The sequence below is a fragment of the Anarrhichthys ocellatus genome, unplaced genomic scaffold (assembly GCF_004355925.1).
Source record: "Anarrhichthys ocellatus isolate YVR2014 unplaced genomic scaffold, GSC_Weel_1.0 scaffold1, whole genome shotgun sequence".
Classification (NCBI taxonomy): Eukaryota; Metazoa; Chordata; class Actinopteri; order Perciformes; family Anarhichadidae; genus Anarrhichthys; species Anarrhichthys ocellatus.
In genome coordinates this window covers 6,679,877-6,698,881 of record NW_022280031.1, presented here as the reverse complement: position 1 = coordinate 6,698,881, position 19,005 = coordinate 6,679,877, and the positions used below count along the sequence as shown (strand labels likewise).

At 41.0% G+C, this 19,005-nt stretch overlaps 2 protein-coding genes across 7 annotated transcripts; one reads left to right on the top strand and one right to left on the bottom strand.

Moving 5' to 3' along the window:
- Positions 1-278: 278 nt before the first annotated feature.
- LOC116382302 (protein polybromo-1-like) lies at positions 279-13,689 on the bottom strand. Of its 6 annotated transcripts, XM_031845299.1 has the most exons (30): positions 13,585-13,689; positions 12,082-12,230; positions 11,859-11,956; positions 11,583-11,730; positions 11,316-11,465; positions 10,727-10,843; positions 10,572-10,640; positions 10,387-10,485; positions 10,211-10,296; positions 10,042-10,127; positions 9,729-9,945; positions 8,784-8,925; positions 8,600-8,694; positions 8,230-8,509; positions 8,014-8,119; positions 7,274-7,913; positions 6,941-7,152; positions 6,647-6,832; positions 6,309-6,466; positions 5,942-6,193; positions 5,705-5,850; positions 5,336-5,493; positions 5,050-5,233; positions 4,579-4,780; positions 4,267-4,468; positions 4,026-4,178; positions 2,787-2,945; positions 2,345-2,391; positions 953-1,133; positions 279-687 (listed from the first exon to the last, which is right to left on the bottom strand). In XM_031845299.1, the coding sequence occupies exons 2-30, from the start codon at positions 12,220-12,222 to the stop codon at positions 524-526; spliced, it is 4,878 nt and encodes a 1,625-aa protein (XP_031701159.1). In that variant the 5' UTR covers positions 12,223-12,230; positions 13,585-13,689; the 3' UTR covers positions 279-523. The 6 variants fall into 6 exon arrangements, with proteins under 6 accessions (XP_031701159.1, XP_031701124.1, XP_031701134.1 ...); XM_031845264.1 differs by lacking the exon at positions 2,787-2,945 and having other exon boundaries at positions 953-1,136; positions 4,110-4,178; positions 4,549-4,780; XM_031845274.1 differs by lacking the exon at positions 2,787-2,945 and having other exon boundaries at positions 4,110-4,178; positions 4,549-4,780.
- A 1,708-nt stretch (positions 13,690-15,397) lies between these two features.
- On the top strand, positions 15,398-18,457 carry wdr77 (WD repeat domain 77). The gene is made up of 10 exons (XM_031853402.1): positions 15,398-15,782; positions 16,090-16,275; positions 16,363-16,504; positions 16,649-16,698; positions 16,882-16,952; positions 17,200-17,257; positions 17,499-17,570; positions 17,655-17,763; positions 17,846-17,914; positions 18,001-18,457. The coding sequence occupies exons 1-10, from the start codon at positions 15,674-15,676 to the stop codon at positions 18,146-18,148; spliced, it is 1,014 nt and encodes a 337-aa protein (XP_031709262.1). The 5' UTR covers positions 15,398-15,673; the 3' UTR covers positions 18,149-18,457.
- Positions 18,458-19,005: the final 548 nt, after the last annotated feature.

Below are 19,005 nucleotides of genomic sequence, written 5' to 3'. Positions count from 1 at the left end.
GTAAGACACGCCCCTTGCTTGGTCTCTACCAAGTGCAGCAACTTTACCTTAAATTATCATTCAATATTGAAAGGTCTTGCAGCTATATAGTTAACTTGAAATGTCTTTTCTACTTTCACTTTTAGCAGATGCTTAAATTAAATCGGAGACATTTGAACATTCTTTACAAGTGGCAGGTATTGTACTATACTTCAAGTGATGCATCTCTAACGGTAATTGTATTGTATTCAATGTATAATATACAGTAGGTCCTACTAGGTAAATGAAGACAGCCAAACTGAGCTCGTCACATTTTAATTGTGAAAGCATGAAGGCATTCATCACGAAACGACAGCCATTGACAATAATGCACTTAGAACAATATATCTGAAATGTAAAACAAAAACCAGCTTCAACACAGAAAGCAGCTTTTATAACGACAAACACATTTTTAAACGACAACACAAATTGAACACCATTAGCGAGCTTGTCCCTCTTCCTGTCTCACAGGAACGGTGGGAGCAGAGGCTCAGAATACAAGCAGTTACAGGTTGTGCGTCTGACGTATGTTAAGTGTGTCTCGCAGCATCAGGTCACGGAGGCGCCAAAGTGCATCTGCCATCGTCTTGTGGGCGCCCTTACTCTTCAGCCAGTGCGATGGTAGTCTGCTCTCTTGCTCTTTGGTGAGGCGCACATCTTGTTTTTGAACTGAAAGTGCAGAAATAAAACATTAAAATTCTGAATCTGAGGATATTCACCAGTCTACATTAATTTGTTAAGAATCTTTTAGGATAAGTGAATGTTGTGTTAATATGTGATATTCTTTTATAAGTTTGTAAAAAATATATTTTAATGCATGCGTGTTGCATCCTAAGAGCAATTTTTGTTTTTTGTTGCTCTCCCAAGCCATGTTTGCCAGTGTAATTGTCATTTTATGTAAACTTAATCACTCAAAAAAATAAAAAACAAACACCTGAGAGAGCTTGATCCCACTTGCTAATGGTAGAGGACTCTGCAGTTAAGCCCTCGATGTATCTGAGGTATGCCTCAGAGTGGAGCAGCCTTTGAGACTTGGCTGGTGGGGACACAAACATCGGGGTGGAGGGCTGCTGGTGTGCAGGTTGTCCCATCTGGCCCGGGTACGGCGGTGGAGCCTGCTGTCCCATCGAATGAAAATATTATAAGAAATCTGTTATTTCTCTGATTTAGATTGAAATTTATACAGCATTTCATCAACAACATCTTAAGATACATGAAGCCCCAATCTGAAACTGGTGTGTGTGACAAACTTCACAGGTGTCACATAGTTGTTGCACATGTTGGCTTCAAGTACATGGTTTACCATTTAAGGAATGGGGCAGCCAACACAAGTAAAGTGCCCCATTAAGGAGACCATAAGATCACGCATCAACCTATCTAGCAGCAAATCTGTCTGTATTCTGGTGGCATTGTGCTGGCCCTACAATGTTGTCTGTCTGGAACCCCTTCAAGGGGCCCCTTGACCTTCATTTTGCTTTACGATTTTAGGGAAGTTTGTAATTTAGTCTTTTCAATTGATTTTCAAAACACTAAGTGAAACGAATTTTTAAAAATGCTTATTTTTTTAATCTGTTCAGTTTGACACATATTAGTTAGGTATTTAATTAGCAAAATAAATAATCTGCGTCACGTTTTCTTTCAGGCATCTTTTAGGGACACTGTGCTACAGTCTACAAGAGCTAAACAACTGCAAAGTGGAAAAAGTAACACAATCTGGGTGCACAGACGTGTTAATGCAGAGAAGCTGTTTTGTTGAGCTTTTTTTGTTTTCAGACTCATTGGAAGCTCTGCCATTATAAAACAAAGGTGACATTTACAACTGGACATTAACTTGTATTTAGTTTGTTGTTTACTGAATAATTAATTACACAGGCGTCATTGAGATACACAGAGTTAAAGGAATCATGTGTGTGCATTTGTCTGTTTGCAAGTGTGACTGTAACCGAGAAACTAGTTTAGTGTGGTGGATTTGAAGCTACAAACTAATCCTACAGCTAGGCTACATTAAAGACGTAACGGATGCGGATGGTTCGCAGAGCAGATGTACTGCGGCATATATCTTTTTACTCGCTACACCTGCAGTCCATCATATGACTGTCACATATGATGGACTGGATGTTTTATAAATATTCTGCCTGCTGTTCAAGGCTAAAAGGCTAAAAAAAAACAAAAAACACTGACACTAGATTTCACTCTCATTTCTGAAAATGTATTAGAATAGCTTCATGGAGAACACAGCCTAAAGAATTTCTTAATGTTTTCCAAGAGTCTCATATCCTTCTCTGAACACATAGATTACAGATGATTACAGAGCCGTATAGATTACCTGGGATCCATGAATGCTTCCTGCTCCACCTCCCATGCCATTAACACCTGTGGACATCAAGACACAGTCAAAAAGTGCAGCACGCCACTCAATATTGGTTTATATTACAAAAAATAAATTCAAAGTCCGTTACTGAAATCAACCCGTGTAATATTAATTGATATTAGAACACTTAGGAAGGCCAATTATGAACTTTTAAAATAAAACATCAGGTATATTTTTTGGAGATACCAACTTTCTCTCCATGACATAATTACCTACAAGTCTAGTGGTAATGAGGAGGATGAATAACCGAGCCCCAGTTAAGGCTCTGTGCTCTCAACTGACCAGTCCTCAACTTAAGGACCTCAGCCTATTGGTACAGGTAGCCCCTCCAGCAAGTCAGACTGGCAGACAGGAAGCAACTGCGTGGCAAGTGGGGTGGTTATGACAGCACTCTTACCAAAGTACGGCATTCCAGGGAACCCAGGCATAACAGGCAGGAGATGTTGAGGAAAGACAGGCACCCCCATGAGATGTGGTGGCATGCCAGTCATACTAACCATGCCTTCACCGTAGCCCCACGGGGGCATCATAGCTGACCTATATGCACCCACCATACCTTCTTAGGAAGGGACAGCAGCAACACAAGACAGCGACATGCGTCAGTCAAACATGCATCAACTACTTGCTCTACTTGGCATGCAGAAACATGTTATTAGTGCTGGGCAACGATTCAAATATTTAATCGCAAAAAATCCATGCGATCGCATTGTTATGGCAAAGTTCAATAATGAATTCAAAAGTAGTGTATTGCGCACTTTTATTTTAAAAGTACTGCTATATGAACAAAAGGGCAATAACATTTGGTTCACGAGATGCAGGTAGCATGTTTTATACTTAATGTGAATATAATTCATACTTTGTTGGCATCTTATTCTGAAAACCGGATGTTCGTCTGAAGAAACCGGATGTTGTCTCACGTTAATCTTTCCGCTAACTTTCAAAGTCCTTTGCTCGCTCCCGATCTGTGCCGTTGAAATGCGTTTACCTTGAATTTCAGCATATAGGTGCACTAAAATTACTGACTATAGGATGTTTGCTGGCTTTTATCCCACTGTTCTTGTCATCCTCTTGTTGTTATGTATATGTATTGTCTCTTGTCTTTCAATTAAAAAAAGAAAAAAGAAAAAAAGAATTATAATAAATAAAAAAAATGCGCTAACGCGCGATAAAGTAATTGTCGCGTTAATTAATGAATGTGTTAACGCGAAATTAACGTGTCAACTTGCCCAGCACTAGTTAATATGTGTGTTTTTATTTAATCATCAGATCATTATGATGGATATGAATGGATGAAAAACACACAATGAAAACTATTTAGTGCACATGCACTACTGCTAAGTGCTAATTAACTTTTCAGTCCCAATCCTCAACTTTTACACTTCAAGCTCTGCATTCAAATATGTGGAGTCACCCATGATGTAAAGAATAAAGGATTCTCTACAACAAGCAAGGTCAGTAAAGTGAAATAATGTTAGATGCAACATACAATTAAATCACAACACTGCAGCATCACAAACATGCGGACATGGGTGAGATTAGGAAACTTAAAATGTGAATGCATCGAGCAGTTCAGCTTCTTCTTCCAGTAGGCCTTCTAATGTACACTGGGGATCCATCTGCATCTATGAGGGGTTACCTGACGCAGGCGTCATGCTGGAATTTAGCATCCCCATGGGGATTGGGGGAGGCACCACCCCCATCAGTGCCCCTACTGGGGTACCTGCTCTAGGGGACGTCTGATGCTGGGCCCTGTCGCGCTCCTGCTGCTCTGCCACTTTAGCTGCTCGCTCTGCAAAACAATAAAGACGAGCGCAAGGTCTTAATTTCATGTGGTTCACAACTGGGTGAAGACTAGAATCCAAAAAAGTTCTGCTCACCTTCATATTCTGCTTTCTTGGAACCCTCCAGGTTTCTCCACTCAGTGCCAACGAGGCGACTCAGCTCCCCAAAGGAGAAGTCCGGGTGCTGGGCTTTGATGACCGCTCGCATCTCACTGCTGAACAGGATGTAGCCACTCATGTTGATCTTTCGCTTTGAGCCCTCCTTCTTTGAAAGGCCCTTAATGGATTTTTGTGTGGACTGCAACCAAAACACAGGAGAGCGTTCACGAGAATGCTCAAAGTCACATAAATGCTTGTTACTTTGCAGAGGAAATTTACATTTGTGAGTGAATACTTTTCCACCCTGACCTGCGGGGGAGTGTAAGGCATGACATCCATTTCACTAGACATGGAAGATTGCATCCGAGGGCGAGACCGGTCCCCTAGCTCGCCGTCATCATCCCCAAGATCCTCTAGCTCCTCATCTGTCATATCAGCAAACTTGGCCTCCAGTACCTCAATTTTCTTGTCCAGCAGAGGGGATGGCTCCTTCTGGGGTACTATGAGCTTCCTGGATAAGACAATAAGAAAAACAAACTGTGCAATATATCCACCTTTCAAATTGGCCCTAATCTTTCAATAAACTGGAAAACACCCATAGAAAATCATGAAGAAACACAACCAGGGACGTAACGCAGCCTACACAGGACGATAAAAGGCTTGTTCTGATTAGTGTGCGTAGTTATTTTTGTAGATCTTTAACAAAGATTGTTGTCTTTCCTTTCCTGCTGCCACACAGTAACATTAACAGATAATTCAGTATGTTAAAGTTTTTTTTACCTAAAATAGTAAGTTTCATCCTCCACCACTTTCCCAGAGAGTGAAAAGCGCTTCAGACCCTTAAACTTCTTCATCTGCTTCTCACTCTCGATATAGCGGCTCTCGCAGAGTAGAACGTTCTCTTCAGGCACTTCAGTTGGCCGACATGACAGGTAGTCTTTGAAGGACGACACCACACACTTCCCTGTGAAACAAGAAGACCGACTCAGTGAATGTGTAATGATTTCTATTAACTACACACATGAAACTTTATACATTTGTTCAACGTGTACAGTAAGGAGGATACCTATGATGCAGGTCATAGGACAAGTCTCCTCAAGGTTGCTCAGGAACACTTCCTTCTTGTAGAACATCTTAGTGGGCTCATGCTCGGTTTCCTCCGGATGGATGAAGATTGGACCAAAGAAGTAGCCTGCTCCATCTCTCATCCACATTTTCTCAATTCTGTTTTTGATAAAAGAGCTGCATTAGGTACATTGGAAATCAGACATTTGTATTTACAAACACACACATTACCACCACATTACTTTGCCATTACGCCAAGCTCGCCGTGTTCCATATTTTCCAACCATAACACAATATAGAGTTCCTGTGTTAGCGATTGAAGGGAAGGAGGTGACCCATGGTCAGTTGAAAAGAAATGTATGTTCTCTACCTGCCCACTCGGTGGCGCACAAGTCCATGTGAGCCTATGTAAACACAGTCTCCCACTTTCAGACACAGGTTGTTGTAGCAGAGCTGCTCATAGTACTGACACGCTGGCTCCCCATTGGTCATTTCCATTGGAACATCCTCCCTCTCCTGGAGACACAAACAGTTTTCTTAACAGTAGTCTGCGTTATTTTATGTGTATTCTGTAATTTCTCATGGAAAAAAAGCAACTGGCATTTACCTTGTCTACATTACCATCTATCATTTTGATTTCATCCACCATCTCTGGCGGTTTCTCCTCTCGTTTGGGGGCAAACATTGATGCTACACGGACGACGGGTAGGGGGACCTCTCTGGGAAGAAACCGAACCGAGCTCAAGGGCATGGCCCATAACTTGATCTTCTTGAAAGACTTGGACTTGGCAGAGTAGCGCGATTCACAGACGTAGACATCCTCAGCTCTGAAGCCTTCCGGATGAAGTTTGAAGTACTCCTTGAAATACACACACCATAAATGTTCGGGTCAACACTCAATACACATTCAAACGGCCAATGCTTCAAAACAGAACCTACACCTAACAAACATACAGGAGAAACACAGCCTTTACCTTTACAAACATGACCACACATTTGCCCAGAATCTTGCTGACAGGAGCTTTGTTGTAATAGTCGCTTTTAAAAACTTCTTTCTCCAAGAACTTCCTTGTGGCGAGATGAAATGTTTCATTTGGCCTGTAGAACCAGGAGCCATACAGCCACTTCTCACCTGCATTTATTGAAAAAAACTGAATGAATTAGAACTGCTCTCAATAAAAATGGCATGTTCTACTGAACTGGAACGCTAACTGAAGAAACTGTACCTAATACAAATCAGAAGAAAATATCATTATGCTTTTCTTACAAAAAATACTAATTATTGTCTGATTATTGCAATAATGAGACTGACCAGTATCGTCCTGCCAAAGGCGTTCGATGTAGATGATATGAGGCTGGAGATTTGGCTCTGCAGGCTCCACATATACGTAGTCTCCCACATGGTACATGCTGTCTTTGAAGCTGCAGTCCTGACTGTATGTGCGCTGGAGGTTAGACTGCCATGATCCTCCAACAGAGTCCTCTCTCTTCTCAGCTTCTGGGAATTCACAAGTGACTCGGTGAATCATTGCCACAGTATGTGCTGAGACAACGAATGACAGAACTTCTATGTACTGTGACCGTTATTATATATTAATCAAAATACCCCTTTTTTCCTCCTCCCTTTTGATTTTGTCCTCCTCAAACTCATTGGGGAGCTTCCCTTTCTTCTCCTTTTCCACATCACTATGCAGATGTTTGGAGGTGTAGCTGAGAGCAGGAGACATCAAGATCTCTCCGTTCTTACACAGCTCGTCTCTGATTCGGATGAAGAACTGCTGCAGTTCCACAGCATCTTCAAAGATCTCAGAATCACTCCTGTAATAGACATATTGTGCGACACAACTTTAGCTTTCTTTAATACAATAATCCTTCAACATCAACGAAAAAACGGTGATTAGACGACTGATTTTGTACAGGATGTTCAACAGCACCTCACCTATTCAGCCGTCTAGCCTTTTCCAGCACTTCAAACATGTGGTCCTGAAACACATCCAGCCTCTTATAACACCCTCGATCTACATTAGTCCTAATAATCTCAAAGTTGAGTGGTGGCTTCTCAGGATTTGAGGGATCTAGCGCGGGAATCTCAGCGAGTGAATCACTGTAGCAGCGGCCCTCGTCGTCTTGGTGGCCGAGCACGGAGACAAAGAGGCTGCGGATTAGTTCCTGGATGAGGCGGGGCACATCAGGTACGTGGGCATCATCTCCTCCCTCCAGGTCACGCCTCGTCTCTAACAGCACCCTGTGCAGCATGAGGGCGTCGCGGTATATCAGAGACTCGGGCTCGTTGTAAGTACAGGCATTGTTGAACATGAGCACCAAGTCCTCCACCAGCGCGTCAACATCCTGGTACTTGTTAGACAACATGTGGCTCTTGATCTTCTCCATGTCCACAGGTTTCTTGATGGCAATGTAGTAGTCAGGAAGCTCGGCACGAGAAGGCAGCCGCAGGAAGATAGTGCTGAGGCGACGACCCCGTTTATCTGTGAAGTTCTTGACGGCCTCATAAAGCTCATTCAGCTTCTGCTGTAAGGGTGTTAAGTACTTTGACTTCTTCAGCGTAATGCTGTTCTTTCCTGCAATCAAATAAAGTGTATGTGTGTGTTAACGATAACCAACTCACACACATTTAGCTTTAATTCATTGTACTGACAAGGTACTGTTAAAGTTAAGTACTTATTTTCAACTTTGGGGACAATGTGTCATCATCATCCATCGCTGGCCCAAGATCCTTGCGTCTGTCTTTCATGATCTTCTCTAGAATGTCAGCATCGTTGTACACCTTGAACACAAAGAAGTTTGTCATGGAAAAGCTCCTGGTTACCAGAAAAAAACATTTTCCTCAGGCTAAATTAGACTCACAGTTAATTAGAAATACCAAACAGATCTTACCTGGGAGCCTTCTTCATTGTAGTGTCGAGCATTGCGGAACATCAGCTTCATTTCCTCCACCATTGCATCTTCGGTCATGTACTTGTCTGAGCGGATGTTTTGCTCAACGGTCCTGAGGTCCATTGGTTCCAGGATGACCTTGTAGTAGTCTGGATAGTCCTTCTTCGAGGGCTTGACCATAAAGAGGTCACACAGCCTCCGACCAGTACCAGCTTCTCGCGCCTCAGCCACAGCAGCGAAGAGAGCTTTCATTCGGTTTTTCTTTGTATTCTTCTTGTGACTGGAAACCAAATGCAGATCAACTGTCGCTCTACTTTCACGCACAATTAAACAAGAAGCTTCAGAGAATGGAGTAAGTAAAAGTGCAAACCTTTTTCTTTTTGTGCTGCTGGTGTCAGACGTGGCAGAGGAGAGCATGCTGTCTCCATCGTCATCATCTCTCTGTAACAGCTCCTTTCTCTTCATCTACAGAGAGAACAGGTAACATACATCTCATCGCTACAATGCCTCTTAAAATACCCCAAAGCTGGCAAAAAGTGTAAGTTGGGACTGACCTGCTGAATGTGTTGGAGTTTGAGTGCACGTTTGTAGATGGACGAGTGAGGAACATTGTAGCGTTTGGCATTCTCAAACATCCGCATCAGATCAGAGTCAATGTGCTCAACACTCTCATATTCGTTGTTCTTCATCTTGTTCCTGTGGGGAATTACGGGCTCTCACATTTGGAAAGGAGGGCACAGAAAATACTGTTCTGTATAGTGAGTGTGTGATGCCGTAGGGGTAGAAAATAAAAAGAGAGAATGTTGGTGAAACAAAATAAAAACAAATTGATGATGAAACATGGATTAGCAACTGTGTGGGTGTAAACCCAAGTAGTGTTTGTTGATTCAGAGGGATTTCTGCTTGGAAAGGTTGTATAAAAAGACAAATGTCTGTATTATTGCCATTAAACTTTTCCATTACAATAAATGGAAATCACTTGTTGTAGGACATATTACATTTTTCTGGTAGATTTGTTATCCGACACTGAATTCACAGCATCTATTAAAACACTGATCAAAAATACCTAATTAACATTTCTAAAACTTTTTACGGTAACCTAAAATTCACTTGATAGATAAACAGATCTACTGTATGTATATACAGTAGATCTGTATAACATGCAAACTATGCCAACATATTACACGTGACAGTAAAACATGCTTTTTATGCTAATTAATTTAAAACTACTTGAAAATATTAACCTTAAATTGGTATAAATCCCTCAAATCAATACTGAATGCTTTACTTTCTAAGAAGCTATTTTTCACCAACGAGCACTTTTAATTAACTTTCAAAAGGGATCTAAAAACAATCCACTTTAACGTACAATAAATTGTCACAACATTTCAAATCTGTGTTGAATTCAGGTGGTGACATCACTCAGGGTGGGAAAAAAAAATGAAGCTATATTTTAATGTTGTTGCAAAGACATCAGATCAGTACTAGCTCTGACATACTTGATCTGAAGGAGGCAGAGGGGTTGACTGATCTGGTGGTAGTAGTCGGGGTAGTCCTTCCTGGAGGGCAGCTGCAGGAAAGGCTCAGAGATCAACTGGCCCTGGCTGTTCCTGGCACCTCGCACAGCCTCAAACAGCTGAAAGATGGGATTACTCATGTCCATGTTAGAGGTCATACTCTCTGCTTCAGACTCACCCTCATCATAGTGGACAGAACCTGACAAACACAGGAGAAGATACTAAATAATGACACACCCATCAATTACAACAATATATTGTACAAGGCACCAAAGCCAATGACGTAAAGATGTACCCGAGAGAATGCCTTCCTCGTCACTTTCGTACTGAAGAGCCATGGTGATAGCTGAGAGGCGGTCTCCCTGGGCAGACCTTCTATTCCTGACAGAGAAAGACAGAGCAAGGGCGACAGAGTTAAAAGCAAAAGCTAACACGATTTGATTCCAGTGTTGTCTCCTATTTACCTAATACGAATGCTGGACTTGATTGGTTCTCCGTGTTCCATCTCAGACTTCTTTTGTGCAAAAATCTTTTTGATGGTGTTTGCATCCTGTAACACACGAGCAGGTCATTTGGTCTGCATGTCACAACACTGCTAACGGTATTTTAATATGCGTCATATTCTCATTGACACGCTCACCTTAAACACTTGCGATCCAGGCTCATTGTAAGTTTTGGCATTCTTGACCAGCAAATCTACATCTTTAGCCATGGCACTAACACTCCTGTAGTGGCTCAACTAGAAGGCAAACACATTTATTGGACATAAATATATATTTTTTAATATTATAGTGCATATTTAATGCAGGAGGTGTAATAGCATACCTGAATCTTTTGAGCAACGATTTTCAGATCTATTGGTTCCTTGATGATGGCGTAATAATCCGGGTATTGCTAAAAGAAAAAGGCAAACTACACATCAAAGCCAAATCCCTAATTTTACTGATAATAACTAAAGTCCTACTGAAAGGTGCTTGTACCATTTTGGATGGAAGCTTCTGAAACAGCTCGCTGACCAGACGGCCAGTGGGCTCAGTGTAAGAGACCACGGCATCAAGGAGCTGCTCGAGGACTTCTTTCAAGCAGGTAGGTGCACTCTGTCATACACAAGGGAGCACACGGTTTAGGTAAGGAAGTTCTACATCACCCTTAGAGACAAATGAACCATCACTTAGTGCATCATTGAATTGTTTTGCAGCTTTAGGTGTTCATAGTCATATTGTAGTGTTTTATAATGGCACCAATAGCCAATTTTGAATTATATTATAATTTGATTTGCAGAGTCAAACGGGATAATGTCATCATAATTATGAAGTGCAATTTATATATGATTTTCTAACGCAGAATTGCTTCAAAGTAATGAAATGTACAATCCATTAGTGAAAAACTCGATACGAGAAAATTGGTAAATACGGCAAGTTCTAGCCATTTAAGAACAAATCTGTTTGTACAAGTGGTTCTTGCACGAGGCCCTTTGATTCTAACCTACAGATGAATTTATGTTAGCGGTGTGTATTGAATGAAGAGTCATAATAAATCTGTGTTATCAGTAATGTGAGTGAGTGTCACCTCATCCTCAGTCGACCCTCCGGGGTTGTCGTGTGCATCGTACCCTTCTTCGTCATCGTCGTCATAATCGCCTCGCTGAACAAATTCATTTTTGGTTCGCAGGTAAAGATCCCAAAGTTTACAGGCTGCTCTGTACTCAGGACTGTCAGACTAGACAGATACAAGCAATTCATATTCATGTTGGTAAATATCAGAATGTCATTTACTGCGGACACAGTTGTAAATAATTTGTATCTTATAATAAATTAGTTTTTTGTTTTTTTTAACCTTGTAATATGTTTTTGCATTGTTGAATAACAGTTGAAAGTCACTAGTGAGTTGTTCAACATCATCATACTCCTCCATCTTTAATTTCTGCTGGATCTTCATCATGTCAATAGGCTGAGACACCACATGATAATAATCCGGTTGATTCCTGTAAGAAAAGGGGTCTTGTAATTGTTCTGCATCTAATGTTTGTGTTAAATACCTCAATTGATATTTAAGGAATTCCAGGGTGTAATCATGTGCACATATCCAATGACCTCTCATCCCTTTCCTTACCTTCGTTTGGGGGCTCTGATGAACAGCTCACACAACATCCTGCCCTGATCATCCTTGTAATCTCTGATTGTATTATACAATTCATGACACACAGCGATCTGCAAGTCAAAGGATGAAACATTGAAACATATCTGTCTCCTTTCCCATGCCAACCAGTTAATCAGCATAAATTCTGACAAGTGTGTTCAAAGAAAGACTGAAACTGAAATTTGTAAAAAATTACAGGATCCACAGTTGGAATGTTTGAGGTCCTTCTCCTCTTTCTCCCAATTGAAGACACTAACGATGAAGTCTGGCTATCGTCAAAATCTCCTCCACTCACACTGCTAGAGGGGGACGTCGCCCTTCTCCTTTTCAAGGCCATGACGACCCCTGTGGTAAAGAACCATTAAAGTAACAAGTGTCACTGCATGCAGACAAGAGCTATAAACATTACAGTATCTAAACAATGTGTACACTATGCAGACTGAATGAATAATCTCAATGATGAGGGACACTGGATATACTGTAATATGGTGTGGTCATCCTGATATTGTTTGCTATTTTCTACATTATAAAACAGACTAAACATCAAATTTACAATGGCCCCTTCCCCTTCATGACACACCCCTCTCCTATCAAATGCAACGCACTGCTGCTGTGAATGAGAAGCTATGATTACCAATACTGAAGGACTGAGCAGATGTTTAACTCGACACATTTTGATCTGTTGTGGCAGGAAAAGCCTTACTGGTGACACAACCGTTCTATTCACGTGTAGCACTACAACAGAGCTGTGTGAGCGTAAACCAGCATGCACATACCAGGACCCTGAAACTGAATCCCCTAAATAGGACTCAGTCGTCATCTATTTCATGATTTGCACTTTGGTTAAAATTTTCATTTTGCTTTCATTGACTCGTTTATGTTCTACAGCTTCACTTTTACATTTTGTTCTTTAAAAAAGGGGGGAGATGGAGGGGTGCCTCTGACGAAACATGAAGCAAATTGTCAAGATGGTATTAATTAAATGAAAATGTAAGAATATTTGGGTTACAGTTTATTATTATTATTATTATTTTGTTGAAGTCACAGAATATACCTTATAAATGCTTACATTCTGTGTGTTGGAAGCACGGCCACATGTCATCCGTGATGAGTAATTTCATGGCACCCCAAATTAACCTTGACCCCTAATTAAATCTTGTACTTGAGACAACTGCTCCTGAGTTTTAAATTTGGATAAATTCTCAAATCAAAAATAAGCATTTCAAAGGTGTTTTGTCAACAGGCCCTCCGATCTCCTTCAAGGTTTAATGCGCTTTATAGTCCGATTGTAAAAAGGTGACAACCACTCCAGCTCATTATTATCACCTAGAATGACATTTATCAACGGACACCTATAATGCTGTCTGTCTGAGGGTTTCAACGTTAACCGCTCTGCCTAATGTCCTCCAGCTGCGTACAGACTGCCGTCCAGTGTGCACACGTCAGCAGTAAGCTAGCACACAAACCGGCAGCTGTCCACCTACCTGTCAATCAAGTGCGGACAGGTACTGACCACAGATGAGCTAACAGTTAGCTACACTTCACGGTTAGCCTTCAACATCATCTAACGCTAGTTAGAGACGAGACAAAGGCACCACTGTACCAACGTCTAACGTTACAAAGCTAACGTTAAGTGAGGCTACGACACATGATGGAACATATTTTTAGTTCAACCCCTGGAAAATAGTTGTGAACTTACCTTCTGGGAGCCCGTTAGTAGACTTCCAAAAATCTTTAATAATCAAGAAAAGCCAATCACTTATCGATTTTAGACCGAGAAACAGAAGTGTGAAGGTAGCAGCAAATTAACTGCCACTTCCGTTTGTTCACCTTCAGAATAAAAGCGTGTACGGACTCGTATTAGTGTGTTATATTATGGTTTTACAAGATGGTGATGATTATTTCCCCTTTTCTCTGTTTAATGTTGGTATAGGTTGATATGCAGGTCGCATAACAGTGACCGCTTGAGAATTTAGAAACCGTGGGGCACAATTTAAAAAAAACTAAACGTGTGAGTTACGACGTTGCTTATTGCGCAATGAGCGCATCAGACTTCCTGTTCACAGTTAATTGAGTTCAACTTTACAACTCGCCATTAAACCTCTGCGACTGAACAAACCGCTTCAGCCTTCTAGTTCTAGCCTACATTTAAGTGCAATACTTAAATGTCACTGACATGAATCATGTTATAATCCCCACTGGCTCATTGTAGCCGCTTTCAGTTGTTTCCATGTATGATTTGAACAAGACCTTTTCACTCCTTAAAGTTTTAAAACAAATCTCGTGAACTCCTGATATTCTGAATGTCAGATTTTTAATTCAAGTAGCCTATTGGTAACTTTATTGTATTACTAAGATACTTGCTACATTTACAGATCTCTTTTCAAAATGTGGTACTGTGGTATGTTTTGTAGATGTCCTGCTTGTGGGTTCACAAACAATGAGAGGAATTATCTTTTAACTCTTTCATGCAAACCCTTGAAAAGGATTGACAATTGCCACTCCTACAATGTGATCAGACCACATTTTTGAGAGATGACCAATTTTATCAGAGGACGAAATAATAGCCTGTCAGAACATCACAATAAACAGGCAACATAATAATTAACTGTAGTGCCATCTAACATCCTCAATCTCAGTGTCATTCAATTTGTATAACAAGACATATAACTTACTATGTTGAGAGGACGAGTTGATGAGTTATTGGGTGACATTCATATGGTTAATTGGAAATTATATTTACAGAGGTGTTTGAAACAAGGTTGATGCTGTCTGATGTTCCTATCATAATAAACGTGCCTTTGATGCATTCATGTAAAGCAGGCTGAGGAGAACAAGCCACTGGAATTGGCCAAAGACATTTAGCCTCAGCAGGCCTCAAGATACAACTCTGTTTTTGAAGACGTGTCTTGTTTCTTGGTGAAGACCAATTATGAAGTCTATATATAATATAAAGTCAATGGTGAAGACCGGTGAGCGGCACTGCAATAAACATTAAGTATATAGATGTTCAAATAAAAAACGAATAACGAGACCACAATTTACTGACCTACAGAGCATATTTCTAAATAGACAGGACAGAGTCTTATTTTTTCTTGGTAGGTTTGGAAGAGATTTAATCTCGGCCAGGCCCACGTAAACTATGTCAAAGATTATCCAGTAGAAGTAATATTTATTTATATTTACTTAATTTTATGTGATGTTTAGATATTTTCTATTAATCTGTGTTTTTTATTTCCTTTTTTTGCAAACAGCTGCACAAGAGTATCATGTGTATGTTGTTTATGATATAATCAAATTCAATAAATCACATCAATTAAATAGCCTCGTTAACTCCAGAAGTGTTAAGCAATGCGCCATCTAGGACACAGGATTGTTTAATAGAATAATCGATGTATATTTTACAGTTTAATGTAAACTGATCATGTTCTACACACTCCGCTGTGGTTGTTGGCGGTATGCACCTAAAAGCTGGTTTTGCAATCCGCCTAAAAAACGAAGAAGAAGGAGACGTAGCAGCAGACGAAGAAGAACAAGAGACCCGGAGCAGGAAGTGTCTGTTCACATCGGCCCCCTCCATGCCCCATGTGATGCTGTTCACTCGTTCATTCATTCTTGAAAAGACAACTTTAGCTAACGTGTTAGCTTTCTTTCCCAAATAAACCAAAGACGAATGCTGCGGTGTCTCTGCAGGCGGCCAGTAACAGCTAGCTAGCTAACGTAAGAATCACGCTAAAGTTGTTTGGAAAAGTTCATCTGTAGCCATTGATCACGTACGTTAAGTCTAAATGAAAAGTGCGGTGGATACTAGCATGATCAAGGAGAACCGGTGGAACGTACCCCCTAATGCTCCCGCATGCATGGAGAAGCATCTCAGCGCGGCGCAATACAGAGCAGGTAGGTCACACAAAGCAAGCTAGCTGGAGGTTACACAGGTAGACACGTGGTACCGCTAGTTAGTTAGTATACGTCTGAGTCTATTCACTGATGTGCAAGGGTCCTCTGGTCATTTGGCGTATATACAATCCGTCAATATGTTAAATAAAAAAAAGATCTATATTTATAAATGTTGTGCACGAGCATAGCAGCCCAGCTTAGTGGGTTTCTCTAGTGTGTTGCAGGTGGCTAGTTGTTGAACAAAGAAATTGCATTTCTTTTTTTAAATATAGCTGTTTTAAACGTTGGTTTATTGTCTTGTTCACAGATGGTACTCTGCTGCTCGGTGCCTCCAGCCTCACTGGCAGGAGCTGGCAGGGATCACTTTGGATCTACAGTGACTCTAAGCAGGCCCCCGATGAGGAACTCTGCAAAGCTGGTGTGCAGACTGAGTCCGGAGTCACAGATGCCAAATGGGTATCAGAAAAGGGTATTCTTGTTGCGTCAGACTCGGGTAAGAAGCAGATTCATTATGAATCAAACCACTGGTCTTGAGACCTGCATGTTAAATGTCATTTTTGTTTGACTGGTTTCTGTGCAGGTGCCTTGGAGCTCTGGGATCTGGCAGAGGATGAACGTCTACTGGTGAATCGTTTCACTAAACATGAGCACGACCACATTGTCACCACAGTGAGCCCAGTTGCTGGAGCAAACAGTGCCGTCACTGGCAGCATGGACTGTCGGTGAGACACCGTTCTTCACATATACATGCGCGGTTGCAGAACAGAAGCATGTTGATCGATTATGTGTTAAACTTAGGCGTTGTGATTTTGGTTGTCACTTTTTTTCACACCTTTTCTCATCAAAATGCACTTTCTTCACAACAGAATTAAAGTCTGGGATCTCAGTCAGGAGACTGCTGTCACTACCTACAATGGTGAGGGAACATCTCACAACTGCTCTCAGAATATCTAGATGGTAGTAAGAGAAAGTGTTGTTCTTCAATCAAATTATATTCAGTTTAAAGGTTTCACTTCATTTGTCACAGAGTCTAAATCTTGGTAAAGATGGTAAAAAACATAACTGACAATATGTCTCTTAACTTTGTTTCTTCCTCCAGCGCACACGCAGCCAGTCAGCTGTGTTGCTTGCAGTCCTACAGATGAGTCTCTCTTCATCTCCTGTGGTCAAGTAAGGCACAGAATAACAGTTGTTATGCATAGTTTAAAAACACAACATTTAACAACTCGGTAACTGCCTGAACTACATTTCGGAGCAACTTGCAGCATAAATGTGCATATTAATAAGGATGAACCTCTTTTCATGCAACACAAGAAAGCTACAATAAATGCTATCCATAAGTCATAAAGAGCAGACAAAGAACTGTAAAACTATACTTGTCTTCATCAAACTCAACCTGTTGTCCTCTATCTAACAGGATGGCCGTGTGCTGATGTGGGACAGGAGAAAGCCAAACAAACCAGCCTCAAGAATAGGTGAGCAACATGTCTCATTCTAAACAACCAGGTCCAGACATTTCTGCAGGAAAGTGCTGGAATTAATGTTGTTAATGACAGATGCGTGTATAATCAGCGAGTGGTGGTTCTTTGTCTGTCTGATACAACAAGCCTCGACTATTGTTCCCGGAATCTAATAGTACATCTTGTCAAGACACAATCTTTTTTTTTATTTTTTATGATTATGCATATTCCATCGTCGTCTCTGTGTTTGTCTCAGATGTGGAATCCCCCAGCTGCTCCCCTACCACTGTAGCTTGGCACCCCCACCACAGAAGCACCATTGCTTTTGGTAAGGCCCAGCAGCAGATTATTGATTGATGGAGACATTAAATTGTCAGTCCCTTCGTTTCTGATTATGTTTATTGGGCCTTAGGTGATGACTTGGGCCGAGTGACAGTGAAGGACTTCCTGGGAACAGAGCCGGCCCGGGTAGAGAACGCCCACAGCCGTAGAGTCAATGGGCTCGCCTTTTCTACACATAGGTAAACATAAATTCTAGCATCGTATCATAAGCTCTTTTATTGCGCTCCAAAATTTTAACATTTATTTTTTTCCCCCTCCCAGTGCTTCCTTGCTCGCCTCCGTAAGTGATGATTGTTCACTCGTTGTTTTGAACTCTGATCTGCGAGAAATGTGAGTTTTTGCACTTAAATACTAAACACCAGGTTAAAGTCCTCTACCATTAAAATGAATAGTAATCATATATTCTTCTTCTGTAGACTCAAAGATCGGCGACACCAGGACTTTGTCAAAGGTGTGTGCTGGCTCCATGGTGACTCCAACACCCTCACAACCGTAGGCTGGGACCACCTTGTGCTTCACCATACGGTGGATCCAACTGCTGAAGCTCCCAACTCGTCCTCTTAGACCCACAGATGCTTAAGATGACTACTCCCTCCCCCTATTTTTGAGGGGCATCCATAATATCTAAAAAGTTGAATCTGTCGGTCAGGAAATATGGATTAAAGTGTTTCACTGTCATTTAGTACTCCACATATGTGCAGATTACTTTGGCGCTCACAGTCCTGGCCTTAGTGCATTGCCAAGATACTCTACTATTACGTTCTTTCTTTCCACTTCCTTCATTCTGTATAGCATTTCCATGTGTAATTACACTTAAGGCAACCCATTTGTATGGCATCATTTTACATTAAAGGTAACTTAATGTTAATGATAGCAAGAGCATTTTGACATTTCTTTGTGTTCCCTGGAATTTATTTGATGCTAACAAATGCAAGACTCTAAGAAGAACATTTGAAAGTAAAGGGGATGAGAAGAAATCTCTTTTTATTCCCATTTTGTCTGAAATAAGGTCCCATGGTGGTCCATGGATTTATTCCAACCATTTGACAGTATCTCCACGGCCCACGACGTTATGCTCTGACGAGCCCATTGGTTGAGAATGGCTGCTATAATCCACACACTAAATCATACAGCTATAAATATTCTCCCACTTCAGTCATAAATGTATTACCAAACATAAATGTTCATTTATTAATTTGGTTTAGCAAGCAGAATTATTTTGATCATAGAAGCTAACCGTATGCAATATTTTTCCGCTACGGTCAAATTCAATGCATCTGCATGTTACTGCTACGAACTATGGCAAGTGTACTAATATTGTGGATTTAGTTCATGGTGAGTTTACCTGTTGGAAATACTATTGAAATCAGGAGCAGTTTGTTGCCCGCACACTTTAACTCACTAATCACTTCTACTCTACT

Coding starts and splice junctions, on each gene's coding strand:
- LOC116382302 (XM_031845299.1), bottom strand. CDS start 12,222: ATGGCCTTGAAAAGGAGAAGGGCGACGTCCCCCTCTAGCAGTGTGAGT. Junction 10,297..10,386: donor CTGGATCGCAAGTGTTTAAG/GTGAGCGTGTCA, acceptor CGTGTGTTACAG/GATGCAAACACCATCAAAAA. Junction 6,833..6,940: donor AAGGGAGGAGGAAAAAAGGG/GTATTTTGATTA, acceptor GTGAATTCCCAG/AAGCTGAGAAGAGAGAGGAC.
- wdr77 (XM_031853402.1), top strand. CDS start 15,674: ATGAAAAGTGCGGTGGATACTAGCATGATCAAGGAGAACCGGTGGAAC. Junction 15,783..16,089: donor CGCGGCGCAATACAGAGCAG/GTAGGTCACACA, acceptor TCTTGTTCACAG/ATGGTACTCTGCTGCTCGGT. Junction 16,953..17,199: donor TCTTCATCTCCTGTGGTCAA/GTAAGGCACAGA, acceptor TCTATCTAACAG/GATGGCCGTGTGCTGATGTG.